The 15,035-nt window shown below is 40.9% G+C and overlaps 1 protein-coding gene across 1 annotated transcript in view; it reads right to left on the reverse strand.

Annotated features, from left to right (window-relative positions):
• Nucleotides 1-338: 338 nt before the first annotated feature.
• DCDC2 (doublecortin domain containing 2) overlaps nucleotides 339-15,035 on the reverse strand; it is a 127,556-nt gene continuing 112,859 nt past the window's right edge. Inside the window, exons 9-10 of the mRNA XM_075062015.1 lie at nucleotides 2,782-3,111; nucleotides 339-1,010 (exon numbers count right to left, since the gene is read on the reverse strand). Coding sequence (XP_074918116.1) covers nucleotides 906-1,010; nucleotides 2,782-3,111 — 435 coding nt within the window. The 3' untranslated portion in view covers nucleotides 339-905. The remainder of the gene's footprint in view (nucleotides 1,011-2,781; nucleotides 3,112-15,035) is intronic.

The following is a 15,035-nucleotide window of genomic DNA, read 5'->3' on the forward strand; positions in this document are numbered from 1 at the left end:
TCTGCAAATTCAGGCCAGATTCTGGACTAGTTTGTGGTCAAGCAAAACTGCATTTTTTGGCAATTAAATTGTGTCTGAATGTTGCCCAATTCTACTCTATAGCCCAAATCCTGTAAACAGCTCTATGTGCATGCAGATTTCCTACATCTGTGCAGAGTTCTACTGAAGTCAGTGGGTCTTTCTGCAGCAGCAGGGATCTGAGTCATGGATCAGGTTGCAGCACTGAAATCTCGCTATCTGCCCCGCTCTATTCATGGTACTATATATGTGCTTTTTATTAACAGAACCACCACTAATGCTGCTGCTTTACTGGAAAGCCACTATCCAGTTTTAAACATCTAATCAGAATAGGTTCTCGACTCCAATTTTATGTGGGTGAACTCCACCAAGAGGAGAATCTGGCCCATTCCTCTAAATTATAAACCTGGAAATTAAGTATACCTCATATTTCTAGCTGTTTATTATTCTAAGAAAAACATTATACATTTTTCCATGAGAAGTCACAAAAATATTGTTTTCTAAACAAAATTGCTAAAAAACTCTGATGTCTAACAATTTTTTTTTTTGGAGCACATTGGAAGACTAACACACGGGGTTAATTCTAGAACTATCATCTGATACCAAAGAAGAAATAGCTCACTTATTTATAGTATTTCTAAACAAAAACCCTTACATTACCCCCCTAAAATCTCATCAGTAAGTCACATATTGTAAAATAATTCCATCTTCCGTTTAATAGGATGTTCATTATCTCTGTCAATCCATATGGCATTATCATTTCAAGACTCAATAGGTGGTACTCAACTGTATCTTCACATTATAAATTATCAATCATAGATAACAATATGCTTTAAATGTCAAATATTACAATCCTTCATTTTCTGCTAATCTAGTTTTTAAAAAGTCTATGCTACAGCAGCATACTCATTGGTTTGGTCATTTTTTTCACTTTCTTGTGGGCTGGTGATAGTTACTCTTGGATTTGATGCTTTTTCCAGATGAGAGTCAATCTAGAGAAAAAAGGAACCGAGAATTGATATTTTAAGCTTGGCAGGTAACAGACTTAATTATATATTTGTTGACATGCAATGAAGTAGGCCACACTAGAATTTCTACTAAGAATTCTTCAAGTGAAAAAATACATAGGAGCTAGTCACCAGTATAACATGGGTAGCTTATACATGGGGTCCTCCCATCAGATACGGATAAGTAGGAAAAAAGGTGAAAGTAGCAGAACCTTTGCTCAAATTAGAATATTTTTTCCTGTTTATACTCCCATCTGAGAAAACATCCCTTCTAAATTAAGCCTCCCAAAGATGCAGTGTCACTTTGTGACATAAACCCTCTCATAGTCTCCACACTGTTCCCAAATGCATTCCATCAACATATCAACACAGAAAATAACAAATCCTACTTCTGATGAGAATGTTGTTGCATATCTGTCTAGTAATCTTTATTTGAAAATGTCCTTGTGTGTCATACCAATGGGTCAAGAATAAATCCTAAATTTAAAAGTTTGGCAGAGACTATCCTGAGCATCATGGGAGGTACAGGAACTTTCACTTCTTAATGGTATGCAATCAGACAGCTGGCCACAGTTGTCCTATCTCTGACAACGGGGAATCCAGTCAGGGAGTGCCATGTTAAGTTTACGACCTACGCACTGTGTAATCTCAGGAAATCTATCCACTGCTCAGGTTACCGAACACTTGGGGTAGTTCACACATGACAGACATTTCTGATTCCATTTCCTGCTGTCGAAGATCCTCTCGTACCAGCAAATGGAGGATACAGCATCAGGCACCTCTCCCTAAATTTGTGGCATACCCCCCTTGTCCTAAGGGACAAGACTTGTGTTTTAAAATCCCATGAAGAGAAATCCCCTGCCTTTAAGATTCTTGTTTATTTTAACAGTCCTTTTCTATCTGAAAATATAAATATTAAATAAATCAGTAAGACTTCCATAAAATGAGGGCAGCAACACTTATTAAATGCAACCTCCGTGCAGGGCAACTCAGCCAAACAAACAAGGCACTGGTTTCATAAACCAGTAGACGTGCTTGTGCGCATCCCACTGTCCCCCTGATATGTCTGACAGAGGAAGTGAAGAATGAAATATACAATCACACTGCTCTTCTTGAGAGTGCAGGAGTCTTGTATTTCTAGTACCCTGCCTATCCACAAAGACAGGACAAAGACCTGCCAGAGTGACAGAGCAACAAATACATTCTTTGCCAGTTGGAGAAAGAATTCTGCAGTTGTAGCCAGAAGATGAGAGGGGTTATAAATGAGGGGCAGGGCCGGCTCCAGGCCCCAGCGCGCCAAGCGCGTGCTTGGGGCAGCATCCCACAGGGGGCGCTCTGCCGCTTGCTGGGAGGGCGACAGGTGGCTCCGGTGGACCTCCCGCAGGCGTGCCTGTGGAGGATCCGCTGGTCCCGCAGCTCCAGTGGAGCAGCTGCAGGGACGCCTGCAGGAGGTCCACCGGAGCCGCGGGACCAGTGGACCTTCTGCAGCCACGTCTGCGGGAGATCCACCGGAGCCGCAGGACCAGCAAGCGGCAGAGCGCCCCCCGCGGTGTGCTGCCGTGCTTGAGGCGGCAAAATGGCTAGAGCCGGGCCTGATGAGGGAAAATAGCTTTCTTGCAAGTTGAAACTCCATGAGACTCCAAGGACCTTATCGTGGCTGAGCTGGACTATGTTTGCAGTACAGAGAGCTAGTGCTGGAATGAATGAGGCAATATCTTTTTTTTTTAAACAAAATATTGAAAGAATAAGCTGTTACCTGGCTTTGATTGTCAAAGTCCTCTGGTGCTTTTGTTTTTTTTTCAGGATGAAGATCATTGCGGTCATTAAACTGCTCCATTTCCTCACCATTTTCTTCATTAGTTTCACCATTTAAGCGGAAAGGCCCCTCTTCCTCCAGCTGTCCAAGATTCTCTTCTTCTTGCTCTTCTTCATAATGCTCATTTATTTTCTCTTCATTTTCTTCTATCTCATTATGGAGAACATTTCCATTAGCGGCCTCCCTCATTTCCTCTCCCTGATCTCCATTCATGTTTCCCTCATCTCCCTCTTCTTCATTTTCTTCCTCATCTACTGTTTCTGCTGGCCTCTGATGAAAGCAAGGGCAGAGTTATGTCATTTTCAAACATCTTTAATCAAAACATCCCAAGCAATGTAGTAATATGGTGGACCAGTAAGTTATAATTGCATCATCGTAAAGGGATAGCTGCAATATTTTACAACAAGGAAATTATTTATATAAATGGTCTATATATATTAGATGGATATAATGGATATGAAGGGTCTAAATATATTATCAGCCCAAGAATCATGTGTCCCAGCCGCTTCTCTCTAACTAAGGGCTAGACCAGTGGTTCTCAAACTTTTGTACAGGTGACCCTTTTCACATAGCCCTCTGTGTGTGACCCGCCCCCGATAAATTAAAAACACTTTTTTTACATATTTAACACCATTATAAATGCTGGAGGCAAAGCCGGGTTTGGGGTGGAGGCTGACAGTTCGTGACCCCCACCCCGTGAGCCCGAGAGGTCCTGACCCCCAGTTTGAGAACGCCTGGGCTGGACAATGCCACAGAGATCAGCAGGGGGGAGAAGGGGGAAAGTCCAGTTTGTCACACCTTGACGAAGATGGCAGAAGGTATTGTGGGGGTGGGAATCTATGAGGGATCAACCACTCCACAGTCCCATATTCCCCATTCTAGAGGGCTGAGGATTGGGATTTGCATGGTGAGAAGGAACAGTGAGTGAGACAGAAAGGGGTGAGGAAGCATACACATCACCCTCTCCTCAGCCTGTAGAGATTACTGAGGAAACAAAAACAGCCCTTGGCTGTGCTACCTCTTCTGTGGCTCCACTTCCATTAAGGGGATAAGGAGGTGGACAGGAGTCCCAGAGCCATTGTGGAGGGACAGGGCCTGTGAATAGATGAGATCTACCTACTGCAGATGCCCCAGAGAACCTGAAAACAGAGGTACCATATAGCCTGGCCCAGACTGCTGGCAGATCTGGTTACGGTAACCACTATACTGCACAACTTTAAGTGGGGAAAACTTTATGTTTAATAGAGAGCATTCATTTACCTACATTTTCAAGATTTCATAAGAAATCTACTTCCAATTCACATGCTCCAAATTTGAAAACAAAGGGCCCAATTTTCAGAAGTACCCAGCACCCAATCACTCACACTTAGAATGGTGGGAGCTACTGCGTGCTATGAACTTCTAAAAAGTCAATTTAGGGGACTACACAGGAGCTGAGTTCTTCTGAAAACCCTGGCTCCAACTGTTAGAATTAAGAACTTTGGAAAAATCTGGTCCCACTGTTTTAAGTGTTATTTTGGCATCAACAAAATATAATTTTGTGCATATCTAACAAATTCTTCATTTAAACACTCTCAATTTAGTAAGAGTGGGTTGTGACACTTTGCACCACGTATTCACCATAGTAATATGATTATGGTATGATTATGATATAATTATGTTGCATCTTTTACAATATATGTAAAAGCAGCAAAGAGTCTTGTGGCACCTTATAGACTAACAGATGGATTGGAGCATGAGCTTTCATGAGTGAATACCCACTTCATCGGATGCATGCAGGCTGAATATGATTATCCTATTTGTAAGAATATATCATTTTTGTATCTGGAGTTATGAATATTGACTATGTATTTGTATTTTAAATGTGTTTGCTCCTGGGTAACACCCAAAAGTTCATTTGAATTCAGGCTAGCCAGCACATCATGAATGGGCTATTCAAGTTGAATGGTCCATCAACAAAGACAATGGGCCATGGAAAAGGCTTGTCCTGATCTGGGGACGCTTCAGTCAGCCTATGGATAATGGCTGCCATGACACATCGGCGCATGCAAGGGCTTGTCACTAAATCACATTATACTGAACTCCTTTTTGGTACCTGTATTTTTTCCACAAACTGGGCTGGGAACTTGGCTTGGAACAAAGGGGTTCCCGCTCTATGGAAGAAGCTATAAAAGGGGAACAGGACATTACCAATGGGTCTCACTCCCCTCACAACAGAAAACCTGAAAACACCTTAGAAAAAGACGGAATTGGGGAAATGCTGGTCCCAGGCTGGAAAAAGGATTCCTGCGTGTATGCAAAACCTAACCTGCTTGTACTAACAGAGTGAGACACTGCTTGATTCAAATCCTATCTAGTGTACCATAGAATATCAGGGTTGGAAGGGACCTCAGGAGGTCATCTAGTCCAACTCCCCGCTCAAAGCAAGACCAATTCCAAACTAAATCATCCCAGCCAGGGCTTTGTCAAGCCTGACCTTAAAAACCACTAAGGAAGGAGATTCCACCACCTCTCTAGCTAACCCATTCCAGTGTTTCACCACTCTCTGAGTGAAATTTTTTTTCCTAATATCCAACCTAAACCTCCCCCACGGCAACTTGAGACCATTACTCCTTGTTCTGTCATCAGGTACCACTGAGAACAGTCTAGATCCATCCTCTTTGGAACCCCCTTTCAGGTAGCTGAAAGCAGCTATCAAATCCCCCCTTATAAGGCTTAGATTGTGATTTTCTTTATTTCTTAGGTAATCTTCTTTAATCTGTACGCTATTACATGTAATCACTTATAATCTAACTTTCTGTAGTTAATAAATCTGTTTTGTATTTTTATCTAAAAGAGTGTGCTTTGGTTGAAGTGCAAAGGGAAATTGCTCAGGAACAGAGAGCAGGTGCATTGTCCTCTCCACACTGAGGGAGTGGCAGACTGGGTAATAAATTCATATTGGTCAGGCTCAGAACGTTATAGCTCTGGGATCCTAGACTGAAGAGCTGGGGGGTATTTTGGCTGCAGCCTTTCTATTGTTGGTTCATGAAGTAGCTGGTAGAGCATTCATGTCATGAACACAGCTGGGTGTGGCCCCTGCCTATGGATGTCTGTGTGAGGGCAAACTTGGAGGGCTTTTCCACTTATCACAATGTTACAGTGTGAAAGAGAACCCAGACTGGTAAAACAGAGGGCTCAGTGGTACCCCAATTCCAGGTGGCACTCCAGGGAAAAACCCATGACAGGGGTTTCTTATCAGGAGATGTCATACGACCTGCAAGGTGGTTATGAAAGGTCAGGGAACAGGCAATCTAATTCACTGCAAGGACACTAGTTTCATGGGTCTTATTTATAATTCTTTGCATTGTATCACCTATAAAAAAGTTACCTTTCACCCTTTCCCACCAATACAAAAGCCACTTTAAAGCAAAGCTCTCTCTTCCCTAACCCTTTCTGTGTTTGTGTGTAAACACACACAGGCCTCATTTATATTTAGTATTAGCAATAGTGGGAAATTTCCCTCAAATGGTCCTTGTGTAGAAAGGTCACAAGGCGGAAGAACAGCACCTTGCCCGGAGCCCAAAGGAAGGACAAGCAAGTCCTCATTACTGATAAAGTAACACCATTTAATCAAGGAGTTTTAAAGATTGTATTTGCATCAATCTAGATTATGTCAACCCTTTCCTAAATTCAACTATCAGAAAAATCACCTTGCCATTCAATGAACTACAGTGTCCCCACTGCAGAGCTGGCTTGGATATTTTTGTTTAGATTTTCATCTTTTATTTCCACTCAGATCTAGAGATGAGTGAAAGGGGTGACTGCCTCCCGCTACTTCCATTGAACTTCATCAGAATCTAAAGCCAACTAGCACATTTCAAAAGATTCTCACTCAGTCAAGAATATTTGGAATGTTATGGCCATTTGTGGATTGTTGAGATAAGATGATAATAGATGCAGAATCTATTTTTTAAAAGCCATAGAAAAATCTATTAAACTTGCTGCTGACAACACTAACATGCCAAAAAATGCTAAGCATGTATTAATAAAAGGCATTATAAGAATGTTATTAAATGATCAGTGGTCTCTTGATCCAAATGTCTTCCTTTGCCATAACATTTATATAGCTCCATAATACAATTATATTCCATTGTCACCATATCATACAGGACATGTCATCTTATTGCAATGAGCCACAGAATCTCTGGTAGCTGGTAATATTATATTGTAGCCTGACTAGCTAGACAAAGACTCAAAAAGGTGGCTTTTAAAGCACAATGATCTCAACATGTTCCTTACTTATATGTTCATGACTCTATTTTACCTGATAGCATAAAATTGGCCCCATTACTGCTAAAATAAAAACTAAGCAACACAAGCTTTTTTATATGCCTTTAAAAAGAGCCCAGCGTGTAACAATTAACAGCTGACTTGAGCCAACCATTGTAATTGCCAGCACTCTAAGATAACACAGAATCCTTGATCTTAGAAGTTACCTGTTATTCAGTCTCCTGTGTGTTACTTATTAATGTATTCCAGTAGCTTTTCACAATGGAAATTTTTATTACCCTTCCCATGCTCATATTGTTTAAGAAACCACCAGATTTAAAAATCAGCACAATATTCAATTTCAAAATTCTTTAATAAGACTGCCGCCCAAAGAAGAAAGCTCTCACAAGGCTTCAAAACCCCGACCCTTCACGTCCTGTAGGCCTACATGCTTGTTTCTCTTCAAAAGATGTGTGGGGGGAGAAGCAGGATGAGGGGCTTTGGAACACACTGAGAAAGTTAACAAATGTGGGTTCTGATAGACTAAGTGAGTGGAGGAGAAAATGAATTCCAGGAGTAAGGTATCCCTCATTGAAAACACACATTTTAATCAGTGGATCTCTAAATGGATTTAGATCTTAGTCTACTTTAGACGCTGTCTCGTCATAGGATATTGAGTGCATCTAACCGCTAAACTGCAGCAGTATCCTAGAGAGAGGATCCTAACAGACTAGGATGTAAATCATAAGTCTAAAACAGTGGTCCCCAAACTTTTTACCTCACACCCTTCCTTACCCCTGTTCGCCCCCCACTCTCAGAGCCAAGGCTGGGAGTAGGGGATGTCGACTAGGGTAAGGGGGCTGAAGCTAGGGCCACAGCTGGAGGCAGGAGGAGAGCTCCTCTGAACCATTCCCCCCCGAATGTTCTGTGGCACTTGCCCCAAGGGGGCGTGCCCCACCATTTGGGGAGCTCTGCTCTAAAATATAAAGCACTACATATAAAATGGTTCTTACAGTGCACAATAAGTCTGTGACAGTAGAACCTCAGAGTTACAAACACCTCAGGAATGGAGACTGTTCGTAATTCTAACTTTCCCTTTTTAAAAAAAATAGTTTACGTTTAACACAGTGCTGGGGTGTGTGTGTGGTGCTGCCTGATTGCGTACTTCTGGTTCGAAATGAGGTCAATTTGTAATTCTGGTGTTCGTAACTCTGAGGTTTACTATAGATGGCTGTAGGCAGGAAACTGATGACCAAGTTACCCACCCAGTTACACATTATTTCTGATATACTATGTGTGATATTCTCTACGAAGAAATCATTTCAATCAATTAACCAGTGGCAATGGAGGAAGTTGCAGGGTTTGGCTCTGGATGCGTCACTTCTGATCTTGTCCTGCCACTTAGTATGGAGCAGCTGATACAGACAATGAGAAATGAAAATATAAATCAAATATTATTCAGTCTTCCTCAGTGCCCACATTTCACTTTTTCATTTAAAAGAGTTGGTCTAACAGCAGTTCTATGTATCTGAAGCTTCACAGCAAGCCTGATGCCATTAAATATGCCTATGAAGCAAACTTGATGCCCAAAACATGGCAGCAGCTGCTGCTATACAAGTGCTCACATCTTTCAAGCATTCTCCAGCACTGCCTACGACACTGCCCAAATATTTGACAGATGTCACCTGCTCAAAGTCCCATCCAGATAGGTTAATAGTGAGCTAGTTGTAATCTGGAGCTGGAGGCTGCTTGATGGCAATGGCCAGGGAGTTAGTTTTATCTGGATTAATGACCGACCAATGCACACTGCTTTCTCCCCCAGACAGATCAGCCATCAGATGCAGTGGTTCTCCAAACTGAGCCAACATCAGCAAATTAGTAAACTTTAACACATGTGGGAATGCAGGCAGGATCAGGCCCTGATCCAAAGCCCATTAAAGTCAATGGGAGTCTTTCAACAGAGTTTAATGGGCTCTGGAGCAGATCCTTAGTTTGCTGATGTTGTCTTCCCCATGGACAGGTGCCACATCACAAAATAACATAGCACAACCGGCACCCTTGTTGGCAGTTTCAGCAAAGGTCAAGGATTGAACACACAGGGAGACAACTACCCTCTAGCTCGTTGAGGTAGTCTCTTCGGGTAAGAATTAGAGCATATTAATAGAGCAGCTTGGGGAAACTTTCACTGCTACTCCCCATAAGGTGCCTGTTTGAGGTACCTTGATAAGCAGAGGAATTGAGCCTCCAGAGCTGTCAATACAGTATCTTTAACAAGCACCAAACCCATACCAAAAAAAAAAGTTAGAAGGGGGTGGGGAAAGAGGACTAAATAACATACTTAAGGTGTTGAAAGGACTGATGGGAAAGGGATAGGGCTCTACCTTTTATAGTGGGTATAGCTGACCTTTCTTTTGCCTCCTATAGTCATTGCAACCGACAGTAAGTTTTCCTTTTGTATGATGGCAAGAAAGATGAAAGATGTATCACAAATAGTGCAGACATTTTAAAATTAAGTGGGCTTATCTGTTTTTAAAGAGTAACATTTTCACAATTCACTAGTTTTATTGTACATAGCTGGGAGAATTACAAGGCCTGATTTTCAGACCAGGCTTCCATTTTTGTGGGCACAATTCTACACTCTTAGTGATAGCCAATAAAAAACTGTGTTTACAAATAAAGGCTTGAGGCCAGATTCTCATCTGGTATGAAACTATGTAGATCCACTGACATTAACGGCGCTATGTCAATTTACACTGGCTGAAGATCTGGCCCCTGGTTTACAGATCAGGCCCATGGTGGTCTAACAGCAGCTTAATGTAGAGCAGGAGTAAATTTCAGTTCACATACAAGAAGCATGATTGCTTGGTAGTATTTGGAATGTTGGCAAAGGAGCTTAAAAAGGAGGAGTATTCTAATTGCACTCATTATGCTACTATTCATTAAGAGCTATGGTTACCAAGTGCCATCAAAATTCCAAAAAGCAATACATCACAAAGACTTTCTACAGCAAGGCATTTTACTTCCAATCAGTTGGTTAGTGCATGGCTGCTATTAATATATTACAGAGACCAACATCATAGAAATTCTTTTCAAGGTAGATATATTATATGGGAAAAATACATTTTTAAATACCAAGTAGAATCCATTTTAATGTCAACTGTAATTTTGCTTTACTGAAACTATTTTCAAATGTTTACTCAGACAATGGTCACAGACAATGAAGTAGGCAACAAAATCTTAATGGTCATAAATAACATGGCATGCAGATCTCATGAATACAACATCAGGCTCACTTAGCTTTGAGACAACAACCATCTTTAAAATATAACTACTATTACCCAATGAATAGTGCTTTATAGATATGTTGCATATATTCCAAAAGCAAAAACACTTTGTTCTAAATCCAGTTAGGGTTGCTAAGTGACAACATCACTTACAAAACCCAAGCACATAAAAGCAAGGAAATGAACATTAAGGACTCAGTCTTACACTTCCCACATAATAAGTATGCTGTTATTACTCAGTATAAAAATATGTGTTTACCATCATGAAGCCAATAACTTGAAACGCTGAGCCATTTGGGTGTGTTTTTATATATTATTTTGTTATACTGATGTCAGTATCTAAGCATTTAGGGCTGGATTTTCATAAATGCTCAGCACCCACAAGTCCAATTGCAGTTAGTAAGAGCAGTGGTGCTCAGTACCACTGCAAAAAATCAGGCTTTCAAACTCTCTTCCTCAGTTACATGGAAAATGGATCTCTGCACATCCCCCCTAAGCCAATAGGCTATTTTGGTGAAGGAATGGAGGAAGAATCATTTTACTAGATCTTGGAGTTCTTTCATGTTTGTGAAGTAGCCACGCTAGTACACAAGTCAACAACATTTTTTCCTCCATCTGTTTCACTGACAGAGAATCATGTCTGTTTTAATTAGTGACTGAGTCAGTGTTAAAACATTTACATTTCAGATTTTGTGAATCAATGTGATTTATTGGACAGACATAGGGACAATGAAACGTTAGACAGCTGGCAAACAATTCAAAAGGAGCTATTTTCAAGTCTCAACAAATATTTGTTTGACATTAATGATACAGTTTTCAAAAAGTATTCAACAGGCAATGAAAATTAAACCTAAAAATTTTAAAGTCTGAGGATTTGGGGAGGGGCTTTGGGGCACACTAGAAAGGGGAAATCAAAATAAATTTTATAATTGCACTGTAGTTACAATCTTAACTTTGGAGAAATTACCACCTCTCAATAATAAAATCACATGCACCCATAAATCCAGGGCTGGAATCCTTGTCAAACAGCTTAAAAAAAAAAACCATAGGCCTCTACCACCTGAGCCAAAAGAAAATCTGTTCTTTCTAAGCAGCAACCAACCAAAAGACAGTTACATGTTCTCTCTCTCTCTCACACACAAGTCCTGAGGGTATAAGTCAATGGATCTGAAAAAAACCAAAGCAGCAAGAGAAGAAAGAACCCTTTATTAGCTACTGACCTGTTCAGTAATTAGTAAACAGAAGATTGAAATGGTGTTTTTTATATGAACACATCATTGCTTGTTCTAATGAATTTTGAGGCTCGTGCATGATCTCTTGCCTGTAATCTTTCTAAATACCATTTTGAGAAGCTTGCTCATTATAGGAACTGATGTAATATGAAATTTTTTCTCATGAAAAGGTCTGGCCTTTAGAATCGAGGGATGTCTCAGAGCTGCCAACTTGCTTTAAGACTGAACCAATGCAAATGTAACTGTTTTTGCCTTTGGCAACAGGGAGAGAAATTTTGCATACTGTTCACAGGGGTGAAATTCAGGTCTTCATCCCAAAACTTCTGCTTTATATTTAAAACAGTGAATGAAAGGTGCAATGCTTCTATTACTTATGACATACTCTGACTACACAAGCAATATTTCAGTGAGTTAATACTTTCAGGTCCCATCACATCTCCAGGAAATGTAAAGTCATCGGTGGCATCAAGAGAGCATTAAGGAAAAGCCAAATCTGTATTTACAAAGCAGGTTTGTTGGGTAGCAAAGATTCCAACTCTGTGAGCATCCAACATAGCCACATCATGACATCTTTACAATGATGTGCAAAGGAAAAGAGATGATGTGGGAGGAGCGCGGGAGAACAAAGTGCACAAACAGGGAAATCTTTTGGATGTGTTCCCCATTATTTACATTTCAATTAAGATAGTGGCTGTATCACCGCTACCACATTTTATACATAGGAACTACAAAAAACTGTAACCTCCGAATCAGAGTTTTTATATTATTTTTAAAGTGAAGGTGGAGTCTCCCAGGCCCATATCCTCAGAGGTATTTAGGCATCTAAGACTCACTGATTTCAATAGGAGTTCAGCACCTAAATACATTTGAGCATCAGGTCCCCAGCTCCTACTTCCACTTCCTGGCTTAAAACTGGGGCTGGAGGCACTTGCTGGAGACACTGCCTAATTTATGAGAACACAGAAGAGTAACTGGCAGCATCTCCTGGTTCCTATCTTGGGACACTGCAATAGCTAATTTGATATACTGCCTAGTTCCCATTGTTTTATCTCCTCTAAGATGCCAGTGTGGGAGACAGACAGAAGAACCAGATTCTTTCTGCTTATGGAAAGGAAAAAAAAATAGACGAGTTTCCCTTTACTGTTTTTAACAAAACATTGTATTAGTATGTTTTAAATATGTTAAATAATAGCAGCATTAAAATGTGAAGAGGGCTTATCTAAACTCTTCTGCCAGAAAAAGTTAATAGTAATAATAGGGACATTAAAAACACCACCCTCGTATCCACACATTAGATTAGTATTTCAAGTTTACCTGACGAAGCCCCTACTATTTTGTTCCCCATCACTGAGAAGTGAAAACACCTTACTAGATAAACTGTTTTTCCCATCCATTTGTCCAACTGATTTCATAGCATGTCCCCAGCTCCCACTGACGCTGGCACAGTGATGCAAACAGAGATGTGTGAAGCTGGAGAAAGCCTGTATTCCACACAACGCCACCATGCATTTTGTATTTGGAACCGTCAATCTTGGTTTCGAATGTAAAACAGAGATGTGCCGTTTAAGGAAAACACTTTTTTCCTACTTGATTTTCAATTACCACTGGCATCTAGCCTACAGTAAAATAAAGGCAGCCATTTTAATGCACTCAGCTGGAAGTCAACATTTTGCAGCACAGTACAGAAGCGTGCATCTAACTGATATCACACTACATTTAGTCAATGGCTAATCTGGCATTTGTTCAACTCTACGCTATAAACGGTAAAACAGAGAAGAAGGCTCAAGTAAACAGCATCTTAACCACTTCATTTCTGGTAGCTGGAGAACATGGTGGCGTTATCCAAAGTGCCAGCATTCTAATGAAAAGTTGGCACATATATAGTAGCGTCCCACACATAAAGGAAAGTACTGGTGGTGCATTTTGTCCCATATTCCTGGTACATAAGGCAACAGTGCAGCAGACAAGGTGAACAGAAAAGCCTTCAAGCACAAAGTTTAAAACTGTTGAAGATGATAAATAAGGGTCTAACCCTGTAAGGTGATGAGTGCTTCCAAGTGGTGCTGAATGCCTCAGTTTGGGAGCATTGGAGTCTGAGACGCACCTAGTCCCTTGCAATATTGGGCCCTAAGAGAATATACATATTGTTTTAAAGTTACAAATACATCCACTGATGTTTGAGCGTCTCGATCAGAGACAAAGATTGGAAAGTGTAAATTTTGGGCTTTTTCCTTGGAAAGTATGGAATCAGAAGATTCTTCATGGGTGGTGTATGTGCGCGGGGGAAGGGAGTGGGGGAAAGGATACTAGTTATCAAATGTGATGCCAATTTCCAGCCCAAGTTGGCGGTGACTGAAAGATGTTAGCATTTGATGGCTGTACAGTGACCTTTGCAGAAGGAGGTTAGTGGTCTCAAACAGGTTCCTTGTGTTACCAAAGTCATCAGCATGATTAACACTTGCTGGCAACCTCATCAGACAGACCAAGTGCTAAACTGGCAATGGAGAATAAACTATTCTCTCATCTCTAAAGAAGGGCCCCATCAGGTTGTGCTGAGGCACACTGGCAGGGCTGTATGCAAAAACTTGCAGAGTTGCTGCTTGAGGTGTATCAGTATATGGAATAAGTAACACTTCAATCTTCAGTGCTGTTAAGTTGGCACCTTTCACAAGAAATAAATTCAACATGAATATTAGAACAAGACAGTTCCTGATGACTGAATGCATTGCTGTCAAACGCTACAAAATGCCCACAAGAAGCCTCTATGGAGGTCAGTAAATGGACTGATGATCTCACTAATTTACTATTAGCAAGCTAAGACCAAGACAGGATAATTCAGGCTGCCACAAGAAACACAGATGAACTAACGGGACATGAGGTGTTGCTCTATCCCAACAGTAGTATCCAAGAGGCCTACCTATCACAAAGGCTGCTTCTCTCTCAGTAATGATAGTTACAACTAACAGGGAGACTGATGGTGGTCCAAGTGAAACTCAAGGCTGTGGCAGGGTATTTTCAGTGGAAGGACCTTGGCTGTGGAATTCCTTACATCAGAGAGCAGGAGGAACCAAACTCTTGCTACTTTTAGAGCATAATATATAATTCATGCCTCTCAGACACCTTTTCTCAGTAACAATGGCAGCAGGATAGTCCAGCAGTGCTTCCACCAGGAAAATCACCAGGAGTGACCCCAGTTACAAAAGCAGCACAAAACAAAGGAGGTGTGGTGAGTCTGGTCCTTTTTCTGATAGAAACGATGCTGTTCTTAGTATTTTCTACAAAAAGAACAGGAGTACTTGTGGCACCTTAGCGACTAACAAATTTATTTGAGCATAAGCTTTTGTGGGCTACAGCCCACTTCATCAGATGCATGCAGTGGAAAATACAGTAGGAAGATATATATATACACAGAGAACATGAAACAATG

Source organism: Chelonoidis abingdonii, chromosome 2, assembly GCF_003597395.2.
Source record: "Chelonoidis abingdonii isolate Lonesome George chromosome 2, CheloAbing_2.0, whole genome shotgun sequence".
NCBI classification, from domain to species: domain Eukaryota; kingdom Metazoa; phylum Chordata; order Testudines; family Testudinidae; genus Chelonoidis; species Chelonoidis abingdonii.